The 27,653-nt window shown below is 35.7% G+C and overlaps 1 protein-coding gene across 2 annotated transcripts; it reads left to right on the plus strand.

Moving 5' to 3' along the window:
* The first annotated feature begins 1,158 nt into the window (after nucleotides 1–1,158).
* On the plus strand, nucleotides 1,159–27,418 carry LOC128206941 (uncharacterized). 2 transcript variants are annotated; one of them, XM_052909685.1, is made up of 6 exons: nucleotides 1,159–1,311; nucleotides 9,417–9,579; nucleotides 11,182–11,322; nucleotides 20,111–20,149; nucleotides 23,496–23,585; nucleotides 24,873–27,418. In XM_052909685.1, exons 1-6 carry the CDS (start codon nucleotides 1,282–1,284, stop codon nucleotides 25,031–25,033), a joined length of 624 nt encoding a protein of 207 aa, XP_052765645.1. In that variant the 5' UTR covers nucleotides 1,159–1,281; the 3' UTR covers nucleotides 25,034–27,418. The 2 variants fall into 2 exon arrangements, with proteins under 2 accessions (XP_052765645.1, XP_052765646.1); XM_052909686.1 differs by lacking the exon at nucleotides 20,111–20,149.
* Nucleotides 27,419–27,653: the final 235 nt, after the last annotated feature.

A 27,653-nucleotide genomic window follows, 5' to 3' on the forward strand; every position in this document is an offset into this window, starting at 1 on the left:
TGGCCAATATGGTCGTTCAGGTGAGTGAATGAAGGCACGCTTGTGGCCAATACAGTCGTTCAGGTGAGTGAATGATGGCACGCTTGTGGCCACTACAGTCGTTCAGGTGAGTGAATGATGGCACGCTTGTGGTCCATACGGTCGTTCAGGTGAGTGAATGATGGCACGCTTGTGGCCAATACGGTCGTTCAGGTGAGTGAATGATGGCACGCTTGTGGCCAATACGGTCGTTCAGGTGAGTGAATGATGGCACGCTTGTGGCCAATACAGTCGTTCAGGTGAGTGAATGATGGCACGCTTGTGGCCAATACAGTCGTTCATGTGAGTGAATGAAGGCACGCTTGTGGCTAATACAGTCGTTCAGGTGAGTGAATGATTGGACGCTTGTGGCCAATACAGTCGTTCAGGTGAGTGAATGATGGCACGCTTGTGGTCAATACAGTCGTTCAGGTGAGTGAATGATGGCACGCTTGTGGCCAATACTGTCGTTCAGGTGAGTGAATGATGGCACGCTTGTAGTCAATACAGTCGTTCAGGTGAGTGAATGATGGCACGCTTGTGGCCAATACAGTCGTTTGTTTTGTCGAACTTTGTTATTTCATTGTTCTGGTTATATCTTACTTTGTTTCATAGTTTTCTTTTTAGTTTGACATGTTCTGTATTTCGTTAATATCGAATGTTCGTTATCTAGAAGTATTTCCCGAGGTCTAAACGACTTCGACATAACTAGTTTCGGATGTACTTGGAAATATCTACAACAGCAAAATAAAACGATTATAACATGCAATTTTCTGTTCGAATTTGGAATCGATTATAATTAGTCTCCAAAAAGTTTACATTCCATCATGTTTATACTTTTCAATTGTAAGTTATAAATCATATTTTTTCATATATTTGCATAGTTTTGGTTGTATTTCTTATGCGTAATACACTTTCTTGTATGACTGAATATTCAAGGCGTTAACAATCAAACAGATGGTACCGTATTGAAATAAAAATCGCTATCAGTTTCATCATTATATTGCATAATAATTTCTCAAGGACATTAATATTCCTACGCTTGCGTCAGACTGCACAATTGTCTACGTGTGCATCCGGAAAGTCAACGTTGTATATGCGCACGCATCAGGAAACGACAGCTTTCTGAGCGTGCAATGGATGCTTTGAATAAAAACCAGCCCAAAGGATTTTTTTTTTACGTTTGGTATATATCGGTGGACGGCAGGATTATTTGGGATATTGCGAGTGTCGGGAGAAAAGTGTTGTACTCCGATTTTACGGATGCTCTTTAAAATGTTGAGGATATTTCTCGTAAGTCTGACTTTATTTATTATAAATATAAAATCATTTACAAAATTGTAAATACGGTATTCTAAATTCTCAGATTGAACCACATGATTTGAAAAATGTGAAATTCGTTGTCGCATTTATAAGAAGTTGAGAAAAATGGAATTCAGTCGTGGTTAAATATTAAAATTAAGACAAATGATGAATTAGTTATAAATTTTGTCCATTAACATAGTAATAATAATAGTTGTCATGTGTTTCCGGTGCGGATAGAAAAATCCGACAGGAGGGCACGTGCGTTGCTACGCAGCGTGCCCGAGGGTCAGATATTTCTATCTGGACCGGACACACATGATTGACATTTCTTCTATCATACCTTAATTTACTTTTTTGTGAAAAGAATACATAGAAATCGCTTTTTGTAAATTTCACCAAAAAGCGCGTGCGATGATGTTTACTGACGTCATGACGCGCTGTATTTTTATTCGCTGCATACGTCAAAAAGATTCTTCAGTATCACGTCTTTTAAGGGTTATTTTGTTTTGTTTTGAAGGTATATTTTGGTAAAGTAAATGTTTAAGGAACCCATCTATTGAAATATCATTGTTATGGTTAAATAAAGTGTATGATTAAAGAACTAAAAAGTATTACGTGACAGCGCGTGACTCATCTGGAATGGTGGGTTCCAGCACGGCTGAATTCACCAAAAATGCCTATCCGGTGTGCTAGAATAAAAAATATGGTTGTACCGTATTGGTTAAAACGTATTTATTCAGTTCAATGAAATAAAAAAAATGAAAGAACGGTGTACAAATAAAAATATTTAAAATGTTTCTAAACGGATCTGAGGACTGGCATTTTAGATGCTGATATAATTTACTTCCCATGTTGCAGTTGCCTTGTTCTAGATTGCAAAACAGTTCGGTAATATAGCTAATAAGGTTATCGAATACGGGAATGTTTTCTTTGTGTTTGTATATATATCAATTCTCATGTAACCAAACGGTAACCAACAGGTAGCAGTATTAGCAGGGTGCGGCTCGGTAACAGTGATAATCCGATATACGCACGGTACTTTGAACGGTAGGCTTGACAATACGGTACAGATGTGAACCCAGCATTATGCGTAACTTGCGATTCGCGCTCGTAGTGTATACTTTCAATGTAGTAGGTACACATCTTTTTATACAAAAAAACAACAACAATACAAAAGTAGTTTTTTTCGCATATTTTTTTTACTATATTTATAGCGATAGCAAACAGGATGGTAACAAAAGTGTAATATCAGAGGGAAACAATGTGTGGCAATTTACATTTAGCACGTGTAAGATTAATGCATATTAGAATGTAAAATAAAGCATCAGTTTGTACTAATAACCGAGTCATATTTTCATTGCAAAATATATGTATTTAGAATTACCGAATAGAGCCGATCTTGATATTAATAACTTTTTTTTTAAAAATTGTGTAAGGAAAGCCATCTACAATAATAGGACTTACAATATTTTTAACGTAAATCTCTATAGTTAGGCTAGTTTAAACTTATTTATTTTACAACGATTGTGAAACAAGTTATTACAACATGATATTAGTTACTCTCGTTGGTATGAATTTACGCGAGAGTGTGGTCTTGTGTTGTTTGGGAAACCGGAGTACCCGGAGGAAACCCACTTGTCCGGCTTGGTGACCACAAACCAAACTCAAGTGCGCCCATGCCGGGAATCGAACCTAGGTCACCTAAGTGAGAATCGAATGCGCTTATCACAGTTCATACCGGACAACCAAATATAGTTCTCTCGACATGTGTATTGATCTCATATCTGAGTGTCCTGCTGTGCAGTACTAGAGGATTTATTATTGGAATGAACAAAACATCTTGTCCAATTGCTTTTTTTGTTTACTTTTTCATTTAAGGATTAAAATTCGACATGTTGCATTTTATTGGGGTATGGTATGCAATGGGGCTGTTACCATACCCCAATAAATTGCAACATGTCGAATTTTAATACTTATATTTACATTTAAATCTACATTTATGCTAAAATAAATAGATTATTCAAGAGCATTTTCTCTTTTTTCTTTCTCTCGTTGTTCTCAACGGTGGGTATATTAGAACAGCTATCGTAACCTAATTTTATACAACAAGGAATGCGCAGATAAAATAGTTCCTTATTTATATGTTTATTTTCTATATTTTCAAGGTCAAGTATATTATAAATACGTATTACAACTGCATTACAACCAGAAAAATACAACTTGAGTTATGAAAAATTAACAATAACAAGAAAACAACAAAAATATCGCCACCTACAAAGTTCTCATTATATCTCGCGATAATACCCAATACTAGCGTTTGTTAAGTCACGATCGAGTTTCCAAATTGAAGAGAAATTCAAGTCAATTTACTTGTCGAGCGTTATTTTGAAGAATCAGTTGGTGTATGAATCATGTTGGAATACGGTGTTGGACAAATCAGCAAGTGCATTGTAATTTCTTTGGAAGTAAACATTTAATGAGGATGAGAGTGGTCTAGTGGTACAGGTGTCCGCCTCTCATCCAAGAGGTTGTGGGTTCGATCCCCACTAGGGGTACTTTCTCATGGCCTCTCAAAAAGGACACAGTACTGGTTTCTGCCCAGGAAACGGACTCGAGAGTGATCTTATAAGCTATCAGCTTTCGTCTCAATCGAGCTAAAATAAATTAGTATAAACCAAACCAATGAGGATGAAACATCTCTGTGGAAACGACAGTGGCGGTGGGTGGGGTAACGTGAACTTTCGCGGAAGAAAAGCCAGAGGACGCGAAAAGACTTAAGTGTTGAACTGTGCCCTTTCTTCTGGAAGTTGCTGGGTGCACTACATTATGTTATTGTTTCATTTCCTCGATTTCATGTTTTGTCAGATGCTTTATTTTTACCAAATGTCAATTCCAAATTCCAAAATAAGTCGTCATCATTGTAATTTAATATTTCTTCAACTGTTCCATCCGTCATGAAATCATCTACATTAAAATCAATTAAATTATCGTTGCTTATTTTGTTTTAACTGCTTTACTGCAGATTACAGTTTTGCATGTTGCCAATATTTACTACGATTTCATTGAAATAAATAGTTCCGTAGTAAATATGCCCCGCCCATTAGTATTATTGCGCCCAATGACAGGACAGAAGTATCGAACAAACGCACGCGATTTCGATGGGAAATGCCATTGCACTTTATACAGAAATAATGTGAAATTGATAAACAACAACCATCGTTAAGGAATGAAGTGTTAATTTAAATATATAGTAATAACATTATTTTAACAATGCTTCAAAATATGGATAAGAGTAAACTTGTATGTTAAATATAATAGCGCATTAATATGAGTTAACCATGATGCTTCACAATTTGGATATAACAATGATGACCATGTGTTTAAGTGGATTGAAATATATAAATTATCTAATAACTTTTTAAAAACTTATTTCTCTTTGTTTGTTTGTTATTTCCTGTCGGTCAAATTAATACATTGGCTCTGCATTTTGTGTATATGTATTAGTGAGACAATTTATTTACTCTAAATAGTGTCAACTCTAATTGGCCCAGAGCCATTAAACAAATACACAGGTTATAAAACCCCTGTTGTGACATCAGTGCTTTAACCAAAGGATGCACCGCAGAGAATTATTATGCCAAACATACCATAAAATAGGCATTTAACGTCTTGTATAAATCCATTGGACAGTGATCGATCGCATTGGTTTTGAAAGTCCTCAGGGCAGGTATCAATGTCAACAATTATCAACTATTACATTGAATATATGACAAAAGAATAGTGAGTTTGATTGAAAGGTATATTTTATTATAGTTAAAATGGATAAATAGGTTGACAGTCCCGTTAAAATGGATAAATAGGTTGACTGTCCCGTTAAAATTACCCAATATTAACAAACAGTTATTGAAATTGATATAAGCATCACACTTAATAAACAAAATGTCTCCAAACGGAACTAGAGAAGATTTCCTATCCAGTTAGCAACAGGTACTATGTAATTGGAATCAGCTGAAAATCTCTACATTTATTAAGGCATAGTGAATAATTATCAAATTTTTTATTCACTAAATAACTTTTGAATCATGTTCTCTTGCTGGGGGAAGATATGTTCTTTTTATTAATCTCCATGATTTTATAGCAGAAACAAATGGAATCAAAATAAATGCCAGTCATTAATAAAGGTTATTTTATTTATTTTGCAACATGAGTATAATGTAACCGGTTTGAAGGTCAGTTTAATGAGAATAAAAGAAAGTATTATTGTTTTAGGTGGCTTTTCTTAAGTAAACGATGTAGTCAATTCACCCAATAGTAAACTGTTTACTGCGTCTGAAGAGGCGAGTATGAATTGACTAGTTTTGGCCTGGGCATGTGTTTCTGTGAATTTCGTGATTAACCTTATACTTCATCTTTAACTTTATCAACTGAGATAATTTGATGGTGATGATGATTATAATGATTGGCAAATTATATCAGGTATCGGTCCTCACCACAGATCGCTGCAGACATTAAAACACTTTGTGACAGAATAAATGACAGCAAATGAAAATGCACAGTCAAAATGCAATCACCAAGGTAAAGAGTACACATTTGACATGACAAGTATAAAAACTAATGGTGACAATATCATCATGGTTTTAAATTCAAGTACCAGAAACGATTGTGATGAAAGTGTGCATTTTATCAATGAAAGATAAGGACATGACTGTAACGAATAACTGGTAAAATGATAAACACATGGCAGCGGTTGCGAACATTAAATATTGGTTTACAATTAACTACATTAACATCCTTTTATGTCAACAAAACAAGATCTTTGGAATACAGACAAAAAGATTCAATATGCGCCATCTCCTTCAGTATATCTTTATTTTGATGGGAACTGCCTTTGAATTACAAGCTTCCAACATAACAATGATTGCGTATATTAAGTAGACAGTTTGTAAGCAAATGTTAAACATAAAATTAAACCTACAAATTCAACTATATCAGATATATAGGACTTCTATTTATTCTCATCCCTCATAAGTGCATAGATACCTTTAACCCAGCAGCAACCAACCAACCACGACTGCGGTCTTTTTTTGTGATTGCAAATACAGTCGAATTTTGTTTTAACACCGACAAGTTTAATTTTAACACAATTTACGATGTACAAGAAATGCGAGAACATTTACTTTACTGTTTGGAAAAATAAAAAAAAGTGTATGCCTTTCCAAAGATCGAGTACCGAAATCGTTGAAAATAAAAACATGGCGTTTATGCCAGAATATATTGACGGTATGGTCAGTTGTGAAAATAAACAGTGTAAAAAGTGATATAATGGCAAATGTGACTGAATTAAATCCGGGGAAAAGGTGTGGAAGTTGCAATATGTCGCCTGCAAATACACAAACAATTAAAGTATTTTTGCAAACGCGTCCTAAAGTCTAAATATATTTCTACCCATACAAAATCACATTAAATGAACATGTTTTTAATATTGACTTCATGAACATTTGTCATTTGTAGTACATTATACAAGTTTAAATACAACTTTACGTTCATTTATGCTTTTATCAACATAAACAATGTTTTATTATATTGGTAAAATAGTTATATTATTCATTATTTGTGAAATTAAACATCATGTATATTTAAGTAACTTTAATATTTTTATATTTTTTTTTATCATTCGTCCTTTCTGTTATTTCAAAGATACATATCAAATGGAACACTTTAAATTGGTTGTTTGTATTACTTCGCAATTCGCAAAAAAGATATAACTTTATAACTAGAACATTTAAACAAACAAGGTTCACAAGAAAACAAGTCATGAAATATATCTTCAAAACAGCGATCCTATCCGATAACCATTACTTCAATAGGCAATTAATACATGACCATGTGATACCGGAATTTATCACTAAACCCGGGATCAACATAATCCGGTATTGGAAAACGATGCCGGGTACCGGGCGACACCTGGTACCGAATACATTTTTTGGCTACTTGCCATTTAGGGTTGTGTTCAAAGAAAAGGGATGTAACGGTTGAGCTTTATTTGATCAGTATTCATCTGCTCGATTATAACAGACACCTTGGCTCATTTTTAAAAACAGTCTCATATCTTAGACTGTCCTGGTGAGCTCTGCTGATGAAAATAGTACTACTTGAAAAATATTTTTATTATTCACTTAATTTGTGTAAAACGATGAAATGGAATAACGATAGCTATCAAATTAAGGTTTGAGTCTGAATTCGGACTTGAGACTGTTCGTACTTAAATTTCCATTTAGTTATAAAAGCGCACTGGCTAGTATATAGATATTTCACGATCAAAACTAAGAAAATTAGCATTTATTTTTGTTCTCCAAAACAATTAAATCGTCACTGGGCGCCGTCCGGCTTGCCGACTTATTTGTTTTGATCATCACAATTAAGCTCAAACAGTTACATTTATCCAAAGTAATAGATATGTTTATTTATTTCAAAATATTTTATTTTGTTTAAAAAGAAAACGTTCAATTTATTTGTATCAATGACATTGTATCTTATGTAAATTGTTAATCGTATGATAATTTGTATACCTTTGACCAAAGAATTTAAAAAAAGCAGGGGTGGGAAAAGGCGAAACCATGTTCCCTATTTAAGAAATATTACAAACCACCAAGCGTGATATGACGTTTAAAGGCCCTGACAGTCAATCCCCGAAGGTGAATATGGACCGAGGCGTTAGCCGAGATCCATTCAACTTCGGGCTGACAATGGAGACAATGAACTCTGGAAAATACAGTAATGGCCGATATTGATGAATTAAAATTTCACAATGCAAATTAACATCCCGTAAACACCGCCTTTCCTATTTCTAATTAAGTATGTATTAACAATTTCAGAAGTGTTTTAATGTTCATGCTTTTTTGACAGTTAACTTAATGACTTGTTGGAAGAAAATTTGAAAACATAACGTCACCTTAGTGCAAGAACTCAATATCTACTTCTATTTCTATGAGCAGTTATTCAGTTATTGCACTAAGTTGACGGTAAGAGCCTTAACAAACGTAACCAGCTTCACAGCCTGGTTTCATGTGATTTGTGAAGTAGTCAAATTGTACGATTTGTCAATGGCCACTCAATACTGGTGGCCACTTAAAACAGGGTTGCCTGTATGCATTTCCAGTTCTGATTTAGGTGTCATTGTATATAAAGTATGATTTTAGGCCTTTCCAAGAATATCTTTAAGTTGTGAATTTTAACGGAAATGATAACGAAACATATCCGAAGGTTATTGTGTTCCAAGTTAATCCTGAAGAACTGTTCTGTTCTGTTCTTCAGGAAAGTAGATGCCTTAGATTGCTCAAAACTCTTACGAGGGTTTGAAATGAGCCTGTTTTTGCCAATCAATCAGGTCGCGATATAAAACATAGTATACATTTCATTAACTGATGTTTGATTAAGGGTAAACATACCATGTGGTTTGATGTCATATGTAAACAAAACGTCGATAGAAATTTCGGACATTTTCAGCCGCATTTGAGTGTTTTCCCTTAGTCAATATTGCCCCAAAATTGATTAACATAATAGGTACGTGTACGGAAAATCCTATTAAGAACAAACGATGTGACAGGTTGAAAGAGAAAGAGGGTCAAACAGACTGGGAACATATTTGTCACAAAGTCACGCTTAATATACTGGACAGTTTTGAGTAAGGATTTGCCCACATGCAACTGATATATGGTAGACTGATATTAGCCCCTAGGACATTTACCCCTAAGACCCGTAGGGCATTAGCCCCTGAGCTCTAATTTGCATAGGCGGACAAAGGTACCTTCATGATATTGCACATGCGGACGATAGCCCTTCAACATAGGATACTAGCCCCTTCATGATTTTGTACATATGGACAACAGCCTCTTCATTATTTAGCACATATGGTCAATATACGCATCACATTTCTGTGTAAAATACCTTTTAACCACGTGGTATGTAAACCATTTATTTGTCATTGTTATCATAATGGTATAGCCATTTCTAACTTTAATCGACCAAATAAAAAAAATATTGAAAATTGAACAGTTCTCTTATGGAACCTCATTTTTTTCATTTATAAACAGACCCTTGCTCTCCTGGCAGCTGTTCAATGTAAATTTGGAGGTGGATTTGTTCATCCTGAATACTACTACGAGGGGGAATCTGAATCTGAATCTGAATCCAGCGAATCTTCAAGCGAATCCTCCAGTGACACCTCGAGCGAACACCCACCATGCCCGTGTACCCGTAAGTAACAATAGCAAGCCGATTTTTGCAGTCGAAAAAGGGACTAACCCGACAATATTTAAATAGTTTGCGTGACTTTTTCGAGTTACAACTATTCAAACCAGAGTTGAGGATCTTTTATGTCTCATCCTATATATTGCTTTATGCATGTACATCAGCATGTTGACCGGTCTTTAATAAGTGATTATTGTTACTTATTAGCCAGGGACTATTCTTTCCAGGTTAGATCTTTAGTTCATGTTTTATGTTATATTTGTATTGTATAATGCATGCAAAGTATTACAAAAGTATCTATTCGTTATTGCTCATTAGTTTTGTTTGTGTGTAGGCGCTTTTCTTATATTTGATATGCATAAATAAATATTTGTCTACATATTGTGAATTATGCAACTTGACTATATTCGATTATTGATTAAGCCTTGCTTAACATATAAGCGCCTTGTTTTTGGCAACATGTGTAAAATGAGAGTTAAAGGTACTCGGTCATGTTTTTGGACCGAAAACAAGTTTTTCTGGTAATGCATATGAAAACACTCACTTTATTATTATTTTACTCCATGATATCAAAAATGCTGAAAAAATACAATTATAGTATAAAAATATTTTGGTCTTAGTGGGGTTCGAACCCACGTGTGGAAATAAAGAAAACATATAAAACGGAGCCCTTCACCACTAGGCCACATTGACTTTCACCAAAGTGATATATATTTGGACCTTTTAACAATACATTGATAACATCACGCGATAATGTCATCACACATATTAACGTTATATACATATTTGCAACACTATTTTAAACAGGTTTTTTTCAACAGCAGATATTTGAGAAAAAGTTACAGTTGTACTAAATAAATTTCAAGAACATAAATGCAAATTCAAAAACAAACGTTACGTTACCTAATCAGAGATATATATACAGAAATTCTGAGTACGGGCAAGCGTTCTAAAAAGCTTATTCAAACACTCAAACGACATATTTCCCTAGATGAAATGAACTCATTTATAATTTTTAGCTCGACTATTCGAAGAATAGTTGGGCTATCACTTATAAGTCCAATACCCTACATTAAATTGAATTCATACTTCACACAGTAGTTCAGGGCCATCACATGATGAGGTTAGATAACTCCATATTATTCTTTACACCGATTATGGCTCCTGATTGACTATGGAACTTGAGTTAAAGTTTTAGGGCAAATTGGAATATTTATTAATAACTTCTATATCCTTCATTCGATTGACGAATAATTTTAGTTAGGTTCGACATAAAGAGACCAAACTTGGTATCTTTATACTTTACTGTATTCTAAGTCAAAGCGGCGTAGTCGAGCGCGCTGTCTTACGACGGCTATTGTTTAATTTCATTTTGCCCGAGCGTGACTGAAGTTTAAGCGGAGGCCAAGTTAGAAATTGTGAGAAAATGATAACCTCAGTCGGTCAGAATGGCATAAACATTGATAAACCATTATATGATATGTCTTCAGCTTTTCAGTGCCCCCGTCATCCCCGTAACTGATTTATTGAAACGCTTTTAATAAATCCTATCTTAGTGATGTTTATTTATTACTGTAATCATGACGTTTGTGTTTGTCTATATTTTAGCGCTCGAAGTCGGCCAGTGTTGTGACGACTGTCATTACTGTAAAGATGAAAATGCCATATGCGACACATACGGATATAGTAAAGTGTGCATCTGCAAATATGGCTTCATATTCGACTATGAATGCAAGAAGTGCGTTACTGGTTAGTTTAGTTTTCATTACTTTAATTACATATTAATAGTTATTATCCAGGTATTTCGAAATTATTGGATTGGGATATATGTCGTTGGTGGGGCGAACGATCGAGCGGGAGGGCGGCCGTCTGTCAAACAGGTGGTTTCCGCTCAATAACTTTAGTTCGAATTGATGGATATATTGTAGAAAACTATAAACTGGTTTAATGAATTATGGCATTAATGGTTTCCATTTTTAAACAATCTATTCATGCATCAGATTAAAAAAAGTACTTTATTTGGACATAACATAAAGTCATCCATACAAATGAAATAATAAAAGTCACTACCAAACCAGTCACTACCAAACCTGTCACTGCCAAACTTGTCACTGCCAAACCTGTCACTGCCAAACTCTACCAAACCAGTCACTACCAAACCAGTCACTACCAAACCAGTCACTACCAAACCAGTCACTACCAAACCTGTCACTACCAAACCTGTCACTACCAAACCAGTCACTACCAAACCTGTCACTACCAAACCTGTCACTACCAAACCAGTCACTACCAAACCAGTCACTACCAAACCAGTCACTACCAAACCAGTCACTACCAAACCTGTCACTACCAAACCTGTCACTACCAAACCAGTCACTACCAAACCTGTCACTGCCAAACTTGTCACTGCCAAACCTGTCACTGCCAAACTCTACCAAACCAGTCACTACCAAACCAGTCACTACCAAACCTGTCACTACCAAACCAGTCACTACCAAACCAGTCACTACCAAACCTGTCACTGCCAAACCAGTCACTACCAAACCTGTCACTGCCAAACTCTACCAAACCAGTCACTACCAAACCAGTCACTACCAAACCAGTCACTACCAAACCTGTCACTACCAAACCAGTCACTACCAAACAAGTAACTACCGAACCATTCACTACCGAACAACTCACAACCATACCCTACCAAAGCAGGCACTACCAAACCAGTCACTACCAAACCAGTCACTACCGAACCAGTCACTACCAAACCAGTCACTACCAAACCAGTCACTACCAAACCAGTCACTACCAAACCAGTCACTACCAAACCAGTCACTACCGAACCAGTCACTACCAAACCTGTCACTACCAAACCTATCCCTGCCCAATCATTCCAAAAATGGAATGTCGTGCTTGCAGGACATTTGACTTTGGACATTCAAAAACAATAAACGAAAGTCGATAAAAATAAGTTTAACAAAACATAGGACTATTTATTTCAATTTTTATTATTAGTATTCAATACAATGCACTGGGGCCTGTTTCAATAAGATATCGTACATTACGCTGCTTAAGAGTGCTCGGAGAAATCCGTAAATTTACGGGCAGAATCTATACAATAACTGTTCAACATAACGATATTTGTATTGAAGCGCAGGTTGTCCGGTGCAGTTGTCAGCACACTCGCTTCTCGCCAAGGCGACCAGGTTCGATTCTCGGCCTGGGCGCATGTGAGTTTGGTTAGTGGTCACCAAGCCGGTCAAGTGGGTGACTCCCGGTACTCCGGTTTCCCCCACAAGACCAAACTCTCTCGCAACATCGTGCCAACGAGAGTGACTTAGTATAAGTTATCATAACTTTCTTCACAATCATTCACATACCGTGTGGGTATGCAACGCCGAGAGCGTTAAAAGCTGTAATAGATTAACCATAAAGGGTCACATAACTTGATTTTGTGATAATAGCAAGTTTTACGAAAGGGTGCACTGAAAGGCCTCTATCATAAATTAACTCCAACATTACATCGACATTAAACCATTGAACAATGACATATTGGACTGTTCTCTATCGGTGTCGGATATTGTTGATCTCATACCAAAACTGGGGGTGGTCCCCTCCACCCGTTTTGTTACGCGAGATACAGGACCCAATTTCGCTGGTCACGGGACTCACTGTGTCGATACGGGGTACGCAGAAAATAACTATTTTTGTGTTGATTACGCATGTTGGAATTTATTTGTATCACAATGCTGTTTTAAATTACTCTCCATCCCATTGTGCTCTTTGAAAACGTGTATTAACTTAAATTGACACGAACTTTCATTTCAGATTAAGACATGAGCTTATTGTCTTACCCCATCGTAGTGTTATTAATTATAATATGTATAACATAATAAGTATTTAAAATAACTTATCAGGTAATTCTCAAGTAACTTTAATTACCTTCGCATAAGTGAAGAACAGTGTCACTAGAGTGAAATATAGGAAACTCTTAAAATATCTGCTGCAATTTGAGTTATGTCTCTTCCACCAGCCTAAGTCGAACATGAGAACACTTTAGGCTGCTAAAATGACGTGGATATGCACATGCGTACGAACACAGTTTGGTCGTATATACTAAATTGTATGCAAGCTTTTGTGCTTTTCTAATATTAGTATACAGTTTACATTTATGAAAATAAAACAAATGATAAAACTCTAGATATCTAATTAATTATCACAACAGTTTAACCATAGGGCTAAATGAAAAATATTTTGAAAAGTTGCTTAAACAACAGAGTCTGAACTCAGGTTGGAAACTGTTCGTATTCATGGCCAAAGGACATGTATTCACTAACGTCTCGAGTCTGAACTCAGGTTTGAAACTGTTCGTAGTCATGACCAAAGGACATGTATTCACTAACGTCTCGAGTCTGAACTCAGGTTTGAAACTGTTCGTAGTCATGGCCAAAGGACATGTATTCACTAACGTCTCGAGTCTGAACTCAGGTTTGAAACTGTTCGTAGTCATGGACAAAGGACATGTATTCACTAACGTCTCGAGTCTAAACTCAGGTTTGAAACTGTTCGTATTCATGGCCAAAGGACATGTATTCACTAAAGTCTCGAGTCTGAACTCAGGTTTGAAACTGTTCGTAGTCATGGACAAAGGACATGTATTCACTAACGTCTCGAGTCTACACTCAGGTTTGAAACTGTTCGTATTCATGGCCAAAGGACATGTATTCACTAACGTCTCGAGTCTGAACTCAGGTTTGAAACTGTTCGTAGTCATGGCCAAAGGACATGTATTCACTAACGTCTCGAGTCTGAACTCAGGTCTGAAACTGTTCGTATTCATGGCCCAGGACATGTATTCACTAACGTCTCGAGTCTGAACTCAGGTTTGAAACTGTTCGTAGTCATGGCCAAAGGACATGTATTCACTAACGTCTCGAGTCTGAACTCAGGTTTGAAACTGTTCGTATTCATGGCCCCAGGACAGGTATTCTCTAACGTCTCGAGTCTGAACTCAGGTTTGAAACTGTTCGTTATCATGGCCAAAGGACATGTATTCACTAACGTCTCAAGTCTGAACTCAGGTTTGAAACTGTTCGTTATCATGGCCAAAGGACATGTATTCACTAACGTCTCGAGTCTGAACTCAGGTCTGAAACTGTTCGTTATCTTGGCCAAAAGACATGTATTCACTAACGTCTCGAGTCTGAACTCAGGTTTGAAACTGTTCGTTATCATGGCCAAAGGACATGTATTCATTAACGTCTCGAGTCTGAACTCAGGTTTGAAACTGTTCGTGTTCATGGCCACAGGAAATGTATTCACTAACGTCTCGAGTCTGAACTCAGGTTTGAAACTGTTCGTAGTCATGGCCCCAGGACATGTATTCACTAACGTCTCGAGTCTTAACTCAGGCTTGAAACTGTTCATAATCATGGCCCCAGGACATGTATTCACTAACGTCTCGTGTCTGAACTCAGGTTTGAAACTGTTCGTGTTCATGGCCACAGGAAATGTTTTCACTAACGTCTCGAGTCTGAACTCAGGTTTTAAACTGTTCGTAATCATGGCCAAAGGACATGTATTCACTAATGTCTCGAGTCTGAACTCAGGTTTTAAACTGTTCGTAGTCATGGCCAAAGGACATGTATTCACTAAAGTATCATGTCCGAACACAGGTTTGAAACTGTTCGTAGTCATGGCCAAAGGACATGTATTCACTAACGTCTCGTGTCTGAACTCAGGTTTGAAACTGTTCGTAGTCATGGCCAAAGGACATGTATTCACTAAAGTATCGTGTCCGAACACAGGCTTGAAACTGTTCGTAGTCATGGCCAAAGGACATGTATTCACTAACGTCTCGAGTCTGAACTCAGGTCTGAAACTGTTCGTTTTCATGGCCAAAGGACATGTATTCACTAACGTCTCGGGTCTGAACTCAGGTTTGAAACTGTTCGTTTTTCATGGCCAAAGGACATGTATTCACTAACGTCTCGGGTCTGAACTCAGGTTTGAAACTGTTATTAATCATGGCCCCAGGACATGTATTCACTAACGTCACGGGTCTGAACTCAGGTTTGAAACTGTTCGTATTCATGGCCAAAGGACATGTATTCACTAACGTCTCGGATCTGAACTCAGGTTTGAAACTGTTCGTATTCATGGTCCCAGGACATGTATTCACTAACGTCTCGAGTCTGAACTCAGGTTTGAAATTGTTCGTTATCATGGCCCCAGGACATGTATTCACTAACTTCTCGAGGCTTAACTCAGGCTTGAAACTGTTCATAATCATGGCACCAGGACATGTATTCACTACCGTCTCGAGTCTGAACTCAGGTTTGAAACAGTTCATAATCATGGCCCCAGGACATGTATTCACTAACGTCTCGAGTCTGAACTCAGGTTTGAAACTTTTCGTATTTACGGCCCCAGGACATGTATTCATTAACGTCTCGAGTCTGAACTCAGAATTGAAACGGTTCGTTATAATGGCCCCACGACATGTATTCACTAGCGTCTTGAGTCTGAACTCAAGTTTGAAACTGTTTGTAGTCATGGCCAAAGGACATGTATTCACAAACGTCTCGAGTCTGAACTCAGATTTGAAACTGTTCGTAGTCATAGCCAAAGGACATGTATTCACTAACGTCTCGTGTCTGAACTCAGGTTTGAAACTGTTCCTAATCATGGCCCCAGGCCATGTATTCACTAACGTCTCGAGTCTTAACTCAGGCTTGAATTTGTTCGTAATCATGGCCAAAGGACATGTATTCACTAACGTCTCGAGTCTGAACTCAGGTTTGAAACTGTTCGTAATCATGTCCCCAGGACATGTATTCACTAACGTCGCGAGTCTGAACTCAGGTTTGAAACTGTTCGTAATCATGGCCAAAGGACATGTATTCACTAACGTCTCGAGTCTGAACTCAGGTTTGAAACTGTTCGTAATCATGGCCAAAGGACATGTATTCACTAACGTCTCGAGTCTGAACTCAGGTTTTAAACTGTTTGTAATCATGGCCAAAGGACATGTATTCACTAACGTCTCGAGTCTGAACTCAGGTCTGAAACTGTTCGTACTCATGGCCAAAGGACATGTATTCACTAATGTCTCGAGTCTGAACTCAGGTTTTAAACTGTTCGTAATCATGGCCAAAGGACATGTATTCACTAACGTCTCGAGTCTTAACTCAGGTTTTAAACTGTTCGTAATCATGGCCAAAGGACATGTATTCACTAACGTCTCGAGTCTGAACTCAGGTCTGAAACTGTTCGTACTCATGGCCAAAGGACATGTATTCACTAACGTCTCGAGTCTGAACTCAGGTTTGAAACTGTTCGTAATCATGGCCAAAGGACATGTATTCACTAACGTCTCGAGTCTGAACTCAGGTTTGAAACTGTTCGTAATCATGGCCAAAGGACATGTATTCACTAACGTCTCGAGTCTGAACTCAGAATTGAAACGGTTCGTTATAATGGCCCCACGACATGTATTCACTAGCGTCTTGAGTCTGAACTCAAGTTTGAAACTGTTTGTAGTCATGGCCAAAGGACATGTATTCACAAACGTCTCGAGTCTGAACTCAGATTTGAAACTGTTCGTAGTCATAGCCAAAGGACATGTATTCACTAACGTCTCGTGTCTGAACTCAGGTTTGAAACTGTTCCTAATCATGGCCCCAGGCCATGTATTCACTAACGTCTCGAGTCTTAACTCAGGCTTGAATTTGTTCGTAATCATGGCCAAAGGACATGTATTCACTAACGTCTCGAGTCTGAACTCAGGTTTGAAACTGTTCGTAATCATGTCCCCAGGACATGTATTCACTAACGTCTCGAGTCTGAACTCAGGTTTGAAACTGTTCGTAATCATGGCCAAAGGACATGTATTCACTAACGTCTCGAGTCTGAACTCAGGTTTGAAACTGTTCGTAATCATGGCCAAAGGACATGTATTCACTAACGTCTCGAGTCTGAACTCAGGTTTTAAACTGTTTGTAATCATGGCCAAAGGACATGTATTCACTAACGTCTCGAGTCTGAACTCAGGTCTGAAACTGTTCGTACTCATGGCCAAAGGACATGTATTCACTAACGTCTCGAGTCTGAACTCAGGTTTTAAACTGTTCGTAATCATGGCCAAAGGACATGTATTCACTAACGTCTCGAGTCTTAACTCAGGTTTTAAACTGTTCGTAATCATGGCCAAAGGACATGTATTCACTAACGTCTCGAGTCTGAACTCAGGTCTGAAACTGTTCGTACTCATGGCCAAAGGACATGTATTCACTAACGTCTCGAGTCTGAACTCAGGTTTTAAACTGTTCGTAGTCATGGCCAAAGGACATGTATTCACTAACGTCTCGAGTCTGAACTCAGGTCTGAAACTGTTCGTAGTCATGGCCCCAGGACAGGTATTCACTAATGTCTTGAGTCTAAATTTTAGAATCAATCAGACTCAGAAAAGCATGTTTTTGTTAAAATGATTTTTTTTTTAAAAAATACAGTTTTTATATCAAAATTCATTATGTTTAAGATATCTTAAAACTTTTAAGTATTCAGTTGTCTCAGTCAATAAGTCAGTAAATATAGACTCACAAAGCGAACTCATTAAGATATCCTCGAACCCTCGAATCGGGCTGTGTCTGAAATAGAGTCCATTGTTTCTATGATATAAAATTGCAAACATGTTTATGTCTAAAATGATAGGACGCATACTCAACATATTTTGCATACAGCACTGAGTTGAGATGTGGAGTTTAATATAATTAAATTAGGCATCTGTTGTAAGGCATGGCCTCTGCTGAAGATGGCATATTTCAAAACCTTTTCCGCTCACGTACACGTCTTACAAAAACTCATGCAAACCCAAAGTTAGTTAGAATAATTGACTTGATGCAGGTACGGCTTCAAAGCAATATCTTGACCAGGGCTGGTATTCATAAAATGACTTAAGAGGCTTTATGAGTACGGCCCAAGATGTACAGTTGTGGTTACATTAATATTTAGTTTAATTTTACAGATTTTTTTCTCTAAAAATCCTTAGTATAGAATTCGACACAAATAGCTGTGACTAAAACTATGTTTTATGGCTTTTCAAAAAAGACAAACCAAAAACCTACATGTAAATCGCGTTTAAACAAAATGTACCATTACATCAGACCTCAGAGACTCTCTCACAAAAAAAAATCCAATTATCAAAAAAAAAAAAAAAAAAAAAAAAAAAAAAAAATCGACATAATGCCAAAGAATACTAAATACCAATTAAGTGTATTTTGGGTTATATGTATATATATATATATAATTTGTTTAAGGAATTATGTCTTTTCATAGTAACAATAATAAGTTTATAAGATCTTTACCCCAAAAGCCTGGTTCATTCGTTTATTAGTTTCTTTATATTATAATATGTAATATGAAAATATGTATAGCTATCCCAATCCACATGTATATGTATTGTGCGTAAATAAAGTTCAAAACTCGTTACACACAGAATACTTCCGATTAGGAAGTAAGCGGCACAGATCGGGAATTCCCTTTTTGTTTATGTGCGAAATAAGACCTTCCCAAATCCCTTCGTCTCTTCCCGTGAGCATCTGAGTAACACGTCGAATCATTACAAAGGGCTCGTAAGTTATTGATCGGAAACATACTGAGTGCCACTCGCCCAAATGCCCACTCGTATAAAACAATATATCTTACAATATTAAAGTTGGATTTATATACCTTGTCGCAAAAGAGCACGTTGTTACTGTGAAGAATTTCATGAAGGTTGACGTTGATATCTTCAGTGATTGTAAAACAATAATATAATAATAATAATAATAATAAAGAAATAAAATAAGAAGAAAAAATAATAAATTGATCAAAAGGTCACCTTAGGAACATTTCTGTAAAAATACTTTAAAAATCGGTCATTTTGTTTCTGATGAAAAGATTTTCAAAGTTTTCCACAATGACATACAATGAAAACTATCCCCGCTTCTGGCGGACATGTTTTGATATGAATATCAACGGTATGACAGAATTTGATATATGGTCGCTTAAAAAACATTTCTGTGAAATTATTTTGAAATCAGGTCAATGGTTTCTGAATAGAAGATTTTCAAAATTTTCAATATAGACATAGAGTGGTTACTAACCCCGCCCCTCGCAACCATGTTATTTATTAATCAAAATGGCGTGAAGGAATTTGACAGAGTAGGAACACTACGATGAACATATTTGAAATATGGTATTTTGTTTCTAAAGATATTTTTTTCCATATAGTGTGAATTTAGTGTAAAGTTAGCGGATTTGAGAAGATTTTCAAAGATTTCCATTTAAAGATATGGTAAAAAGTACGGACGCTGATGTTTCCGTTTCGCTCAATGATTAGTACCACAAATAATGTCTGTTGAGCTATTACAGAAATACTCTTTTTATACCAGATGTTCAAAATTAGATACATCTGCGTTTAAAATCGATGTTAATCGCAGCAAGATCCATGTTCTTTCAATCTTATAAAACATGTTGTGTGTTATTTATATATCCTCTACTACAGAAACGAACATGACTACGACGACGACGCCACCGCCGAATGGTAAGTGTCATGCAACATTATTTAATTTGAAAAGGACTCCTTCATGTTTTATAGGTTGATATATTAATAAGTAAATGTGCACGTGTAATGTGACGCTTGTAACAACGACAAAACATCCACAAAAGTGTGAAAAGAGCTCTATTATTAACAAACATTTCAAAATACGACAGAAAATGATTATTTTGGTAAAACCCGTAATTAACATTAGTAAAATTTGAATTGAAATTGTGTATTTCGCTTATGCGGTTTTGTACGGAGCGCTGAACAACCAAATTCTATGCAACTATCCCTATTCCCCCGTGTTGAGAATTTTGAAGCCTCTGGGAAAGCTCTGGGAAAGCTCTGTGATAACGGCAAGCTTAACAAAAGTCTGCACTGAAAGGACTCTCTAATAGATTGGCACCAACATAACATCGACATTAAAACAACGAACATTGATATATTGCACTGTGTCCTATCGGATATTGTTAACCGTATATACCAATACTTGGGGTGAACTCTCTCTTCCCCAAGTTTTGGTACGCGAGGTACAGGACCCAATTACGCAGTTCTTGGGACTTACGGAGTTAACAGAAAATAATTATTTTGGTGTTGGGTACGCATGTTAGGCTTTATTTGTATCGGAATCCTGCCAAAAAGTTACTTGCCATTCCATTGAAAACGTGTATAAACCGAAATTTACACGAATTACCATTTCAGAGAGATGAGCGAGGTTTCTTACCCCATCATCGTGTTATTATTTATAAGATATAAAGCAGAATAAGTATTTTTAATTTTTAATCACTTCTTAAGTAATTCTCAAGCTAGTTAAACAACCTTCGCTTTAGAGAAGAACAAGGTCACGAGAGTGGATTATAGGAAACTCTTTAAATATCTACTTCAAAGGGAGTTGTGTCCCTTCCACCAGCTTAAAGTCGAAAACAAACAGCACCCCCCATATATATATATATATATATATATATATATATATATATATATATATATATATATATATATATATAGTCAATGTTCATCCAAATAAAGATAATTAAGTACGAATTTTAACAATTTTTAAAGTTAATAATGCAATAAAATCATCAAATAAAGCGTAAGGAGAGTACAATTATAGCATAAATATTTATCTGTAATAATTATGACAGGTTTCTTTCTTAAATCTATTTAATACATACATAGCTAGTTCCTATTTACATTGATATTTTGATGGGTGAATTATTGTACAAAATTATCTCATTTTGTCGTACATAATAAATCTTATCTATGTGTGGTTTTTCTAATATCAGTTTACAGTTCTTATTCAAGAACAAAATGATACTCGTTTTTTGTTTGAAATTTTGTTAAGATGTTCTATACAATATCTTGCCCCAAGCTTCAAAATTGGTCCCGACCTCAGTTTAATTTTAATAGACTTATATCAGAAAAAATATCCTTGTCTGAATTTTGAAACCAGCCCCAATTCCACAACAACCTTCAGTCAAGTCTTAATATCAATATCAACCCAATTTACCTCTTAATAGCATAATATGATTCAATATCTTGTATGTTTCAACTCTTTTTATAAACGTAATTTCTCATAAAATACTCTGCATTTTCTTATTTATTGTTTTGATAAACATTTTTTTTAAATTCCAAGAAAACTGATTCTAGCGCAAAAAAGGTTTTGGAATACAATTGATAATTTTTATGTATCACTCAAGTGCATTTTTTTTGGTCTTAAACTCCTTTTCGTAAAATACTTATTACTGATGTGTATCAACCTAATACCTAATTGAATCCTTTTCTTAAAGATGCACTCGTTCTCCTAAATAAGATGTACCACAATCAATACAATTGTTTTGATTTCCCCCAAAAAAGGATGAATAAATATCGAAAACAGTGGTTCTAATGAAAGAAACTGTGTTTAATTTGAAAGAAAGGTGTATAAAACATGGTATTTCTACCTTATGAGACGAAAGTTGATCACTATAAATCTTTTAGCACTCACCAATCATTTAATATTTGTGCGTTTTCAGCCATTAAATACACGGTTTCAATCTTGTTATCAGTAATGAATATTTTCCATAAATGCATTGTTTCATAAATAGTTAAAGGTTTATCAATCAATAATTATGTTTGTTATACATGTGTATGTATTGATTTTGAATACGAGTGTCTCTTTAAAATTGAGAATGAGAATTTACTTGTTTTATTGGGCCCAGATGAATCAGGCGAACCACGCGTATAAATAATTTACTTTTTTAATTGTTTATTAAAAGAAAAATATGGCATTTTAATAGATTTCGATCATATATATATATATATTTCTACACTAAACTTACTCACAAAAATAATAATAATAACTCTGCTTTTCACAAAAGGTTTGAAACAACTTATCTATCTGAATTATTTGCAACTGTATTAAGACATTTTTTTAAGATTGATTTTGTATGTTTAAAAAACATGTTTCATACAGGCAGCATCAAACAATTTAGAAGTTAGTCTATACGGACCAGTGTATCATTCTATACTGATCGCTATTTGTGCCCATATACTTGTTTGCAATTGTTGTTTTTGTCAGTATTTGATACAAACTGACATTGAAAACCATTTTGGACCAAACAATGAAACATGCTCATGTTGAGTTAAGCTGTTTTCTACAGCATCGACATCATACGGTCAAATTCTTATCACGAGTATCATGACTTGAAGTTAATAAGGGAGTCATTTTTCATCACTCCAATTTCCATCAACAAAAACAATCGTTAATTACGCAATATTATAGCTACCAGTATCCGGTACACAGATTATATTGCGTAACTAATGATTATGTTTTTCATGGAATGATGAACGATGACTTCGAGCATTATCACATCACAGTTAACATACCATTAAATATCCACAATTCGAGCGACGATGTTTTTTTCCGGAAGTCGCCATTTTGATTGAATGAACCAATGCTAAACCGTTCGATATTCATTATAAAACTCCACGCATCGGTTATTTCCCTTCACAAAAAAACACACTAAAACTGCGTATGAAGATTATAATTGATTCTATTTCTGCTTTCAAAAACGCTAATTATCACAAGATTCCGGTTGGCGATGAAAATATAGGTGCGGTCTCACATTTTTTATATAGTTTTCTACATTTTCAAAAAAAAGGTGCGGTAAATCCTCGGAACGAAACACCAATTTGATATGGCCTTAGTGTATAGTTTGACCCCTCAACGCATGTACATGTATGTTAAAACATACCGTGTGAACATGCCCTTAGGTTGTGACGAAACGATTAGTTCACTATGTATATCGTCCTTATCATCATCACCATTAGCATCGTTAAGTCTATTTCAGAGCATTTATTCTAATTACAGTGCCAATAGGCGGGCCATGTGGTCGGTCTGCCAACGACTGTATTAGATCAGCAGGAATAAAGTGCGAGAACGTCATTTGCTGTAATGATAGTAAGTGAAAAGCATATGTTGCATGTATCTGATAATGGCATTTCGTCAAGAATTTGATAAGGCGAGCACTTATCTCCAATAAGTCGGTATTTTTTTTTATTAAATCCTCTTAGCCATACTTTGAGGCTTTAATAATCGCTATATTCGACAATTTATAAATTATGTATAATTCTAACGCCGACTATACGGAATACGCTAGAAACTAGATAGTTTTATGTAGCATTAGCAAGTGTTGTTAAAGGCGCATGCACTGCAGGCGGTCAAACGTAATTTATTTTTGCGGAATCTTAAGTGAGGGAAATATTAGAAGCGGAATAAAATAGCTAAAATCGGTACAGGAATGGTACACTTTGACTAAAAGCACAATTTCAATTCACACAAGCTTCTATTTTCACTTTCACTGATTCTCGTTGTTTGATATAAATGATACAAAAATAGTATCTTTAAGGAGAGAATATTGCCTAAATTTTAAGTTTCAATTCAGAGCAAAGACAGATCTAAATTGTTTAATGTGTCAAACTACTGATTTTGATGATGACTGCCGTTTTATGTCTATATATCAATGTTATATTGATCATAGAAAGAAAACAAACCCTTAAAACCTTGTTATTAAACACATTCCTCTGTGTACAAATATTTACAATTTTAAAAATATGATGACAAGAATGGAGTGATAAACCTTTTTATATGTTAAAGAATCTCTTACAATTAAGAATACATGCACATATTGTAGATAAACGTTAATATTACATATGAACAGTGTATGCATTATAGATGATGTACATAGTACAAGTCTTAATAAAATGGTTTTCTATTCAGCTCGTCTTCCATAAGCCAAAACTTTCCTTTGAGTTACGATTAAATTTCGGTTTGCTGCAGTTAGGGAAAAGTCTTAAAACAAGAATAAACATGTTGCTGAATATTCTTAAGCAGCACTCTGACAGAATGATCGTTTTGAAAACGGTTTTAGTTTTTGTCTTTAAATTAGCCAGTTTTTGCGTTAATGTCTGGAAACTATTGTTTTTGACACTTCTTGTTCTAAGTAACACACTTTCATACCCAAATATTTAATTCATTATACCAAATTTTTCGAAATGATTCTCTTAAAAACCAGGATCGATCCCTATTTGTTAAGGCGGAACCATAGTTATTGTCCTAATCGTAATAATTGGATAAGAATCGATTGCATAATGTTGCTCCAATATTGTTAACATTTTAAACTATAATATTCTTGGCCAATTTCGATTTCATAAAGTTACAAAATGTATAAAACTACTCTCATTTCAGATGGTTGGCCAGCTTGTAGTGAGAAGTTCTGTGTGTGTGAGACTGCAAAGGGCTATAAATATGATGATGCCTTAGGGGGTTGCAATTACACTGGTGAAAACCAACACGAACTAAGCAAAGACTGCAATAACTCCGCTGGAGAAATGGCAAATTTGGGATAAGCGATAACCTACAGTTATATCTAGTTACATTATGCCAGACAAAAGCCTTAATTTGCTCTCTTATAAACGACCTTGCACTCAATTAAATGCATTGTTAGTGTCACCAATTGCTTCGGAAATTGTACTTTCAATTTCAATTAATTTTCCATAAGCTCTTCTGTCATTTGCTCTATTTAAAAAAAGGATAACTACAAAAAAGATTCGAATAATCGATTATGCGAGTCGCACCTTGATAAGTCAGAGTCTTATTCCGGAACTCTGTGTACATTGGAGTTCAACGGAATTGATCTCTGTGTACATTGAAGTCGAATGGGACTGAACTCTGTGTACATTGAAGTCGAATGGGACTGAACTCTGTGTACATTGAGGTCCATTGGGATTGAACTCTGTGTACATTGAGGTCCAATGGGACTGAACTCTGTGTACATTGACGTCCAATGGGATTGAACTCTGTGTACATTGAGGTCCATTGGGATTGAACTCTGTGTACATTGAGGTCCATTGGGATTGAACTCTGTGTACATTGAGGTCCATTGGGATTGAACTCTGTGTACATTGAGGTCCATTGGGATTGAACTCTGTGTACATTGATGTCCAATGGGATTGAACTCTGTGTACATTGAGGTCCATTGGGATTGAACTCTGTGTACATTGAGGTCTATTGGGATTGAACTCTGTGTACATTGAAGTCCATTGGGATTGAACTCTGTGTACATTGAGGTCCATTGGGATTGAACTCTGTGTACATTGAGGTCCAATGGGATTGAACTCTGTGTACATTGAAGTCGAATGGGACTGAACTCTGTGTACATTGAAGTCTAATAGGATTGAACTCTGTGTACATTGAGGTCCAATGGGATTGAACTCTTTGTACATTGACGTCCAATGGGATTTAACTCTGTGTACAATGAAGTCCAATGGGATTGAACTCTGTGTACATTGAGGTCCAATGGGATTGAACTCTGTGTATATTGAAGTCCAATGGGATTGAACTCTGTTTACATTGAAGTCCAATGGGATTGAACTATGTGTACATTGAGGTCCAATGGGATTGAACTCTGTGTACAATGAGGTCCAATGGGATTGAACTCTCTGTATATTGAAGTCTAATGGGATTGTACATTTATGTCCAATGGGATTGAACTTTGTGTACATTGACATCACATGCTATTGAAGTTTGTGAACATTGATATCCCATGAGATTGAAATCACTGTACATTGAGGTTTTATCTGAATGAACTCTGTGTACATTGATATCCCATGAGATTGTGTGTTGTTGTTTTTTTTGTTATGGTTATTTTGTATGTGTGTGTTTTAGAACGAAACGTGCTCTCTCTCAGTACATGATTGTGGATGAATACACTGCATTGACCGTAACTATGCACTGTCCACATATGAGGCTTGGAATATAAACAATTCATAGTGCATACTAACAGCGTAAATGTGTATAAGGTCTCTAATCTATCAAAACGTCTGTATGAGATTGAGAAGCATTTCTTTTTATATCTTCGGTGCAGGTTTAATTAATGTGAATATAAATAGAGGTAATTTTGCAATCGTTCCAACTCGACCATCTCAGGCAAGCTTCATGTTGGATTATGGCCGAAGTGTTCCGATTGGTAGTTTTGTTGATTTATTTGACTTGCTTGACTTGCTGTTTTCTTCAATACAATTTTATTATGTTAAAATGACACAGTTGTTTGATCACACGACCACATTGTCAAAATTACGAACACTCTACAGTCAATTCATTATGTAAGGAAGTGAACTACATTCGAAAAATAAGAGAAAAATATGGAAATATTTAGATCTATATGTAACTAGTTACCCTCAATAGTACTATGTATCTATGATGAATAATTACGTTACTTTCAAAATAACTATGCATATTTATGATAAAATGATGCTACCCTCAATAATACTATGCACACCTATGATAAATAATAACGTTACTTTCAAAACAACTATGCATATTTATGATATATAATGATGCCACCATCAATAGTGATTTGCATATCAATGATAAATAATGATAAGATTGTGTACGTTATGATCAATTGTTTAACATGGACTGTTAAGAATACTGTTGTTAACACGCAGATGATATGTATTGCAATATTATTTTTCAAGTCTTCTTCTTACGCCGATATTTAAGCTAATACATGTTGAACTACGTTGAACTACGTATAGCGGTGTATTTAGTTCTATAGAAAACACAGTCAAAGATGGCGTTGTTTGTTCCGAGTGTCCTCCGAGGCAAATGTTTATGATACAAAACGACTATAAAGAAATAAATACACCAATATACATTTAACGTTGAAATAAATCATTTGACGTGTCTTATCGTACTTTAACTTATTTAAAAGAATAAATATAAGAATAGAATGTGTTTTACATTTAATTTGAGGCCCCCTCCTTAAAGTTGTCCAAGTGAACTACATTTATGTTTCTGAAGTAGACGGAGATAAGCATAATACATTAACATGCACCTCTTCAGACTACAAATAGCTAATTATTTAGCCACCCCATACCCTTTCCCACACATTTAAACCATCTATAGTTCGCTTCTGAGGAAGTTGCGCGCTCAATGCAACGCGACATTTAACCTCAAATACTGGAA

The sequence above is a fragment of the Mya arenaria genome, chromosome 10 (assembly GCF_026914265.1).
Source record: "Mya arenaria isolate MELC-2E11 chromosome 10, ASM2691426v1".
NCBI classification, from domain to species: domain Eukaryota; kingdom Metazoa; phylum Mollusca; class Bivalvia; order Myida; family Myidae; genus Mya; species Mya arenaria.

Bases quoted from the DNA above. Each gene is read 5' to 3' on its own strand.
- LOC128206941 (XM_052909685.1), top strand. From the start codon at position 1,282: ATGCTCTTTAAAATGTTGAGGATATTTCTC. The intron at 1,312-9,416 runs GTAAGTCTGACT...ATTTATAAACAG, and splicing joins AAATGTTGAGGATATTTCTC to ACCCTTGCTCTCCTGGCAGC. The intron at 11,323-20,110 runs GTTAGTTTAGTT...CCTCTACTACAG, and splicing joins ATGCAAGAAGTGCGTTACTG to AAACGAACATGACTACGACG.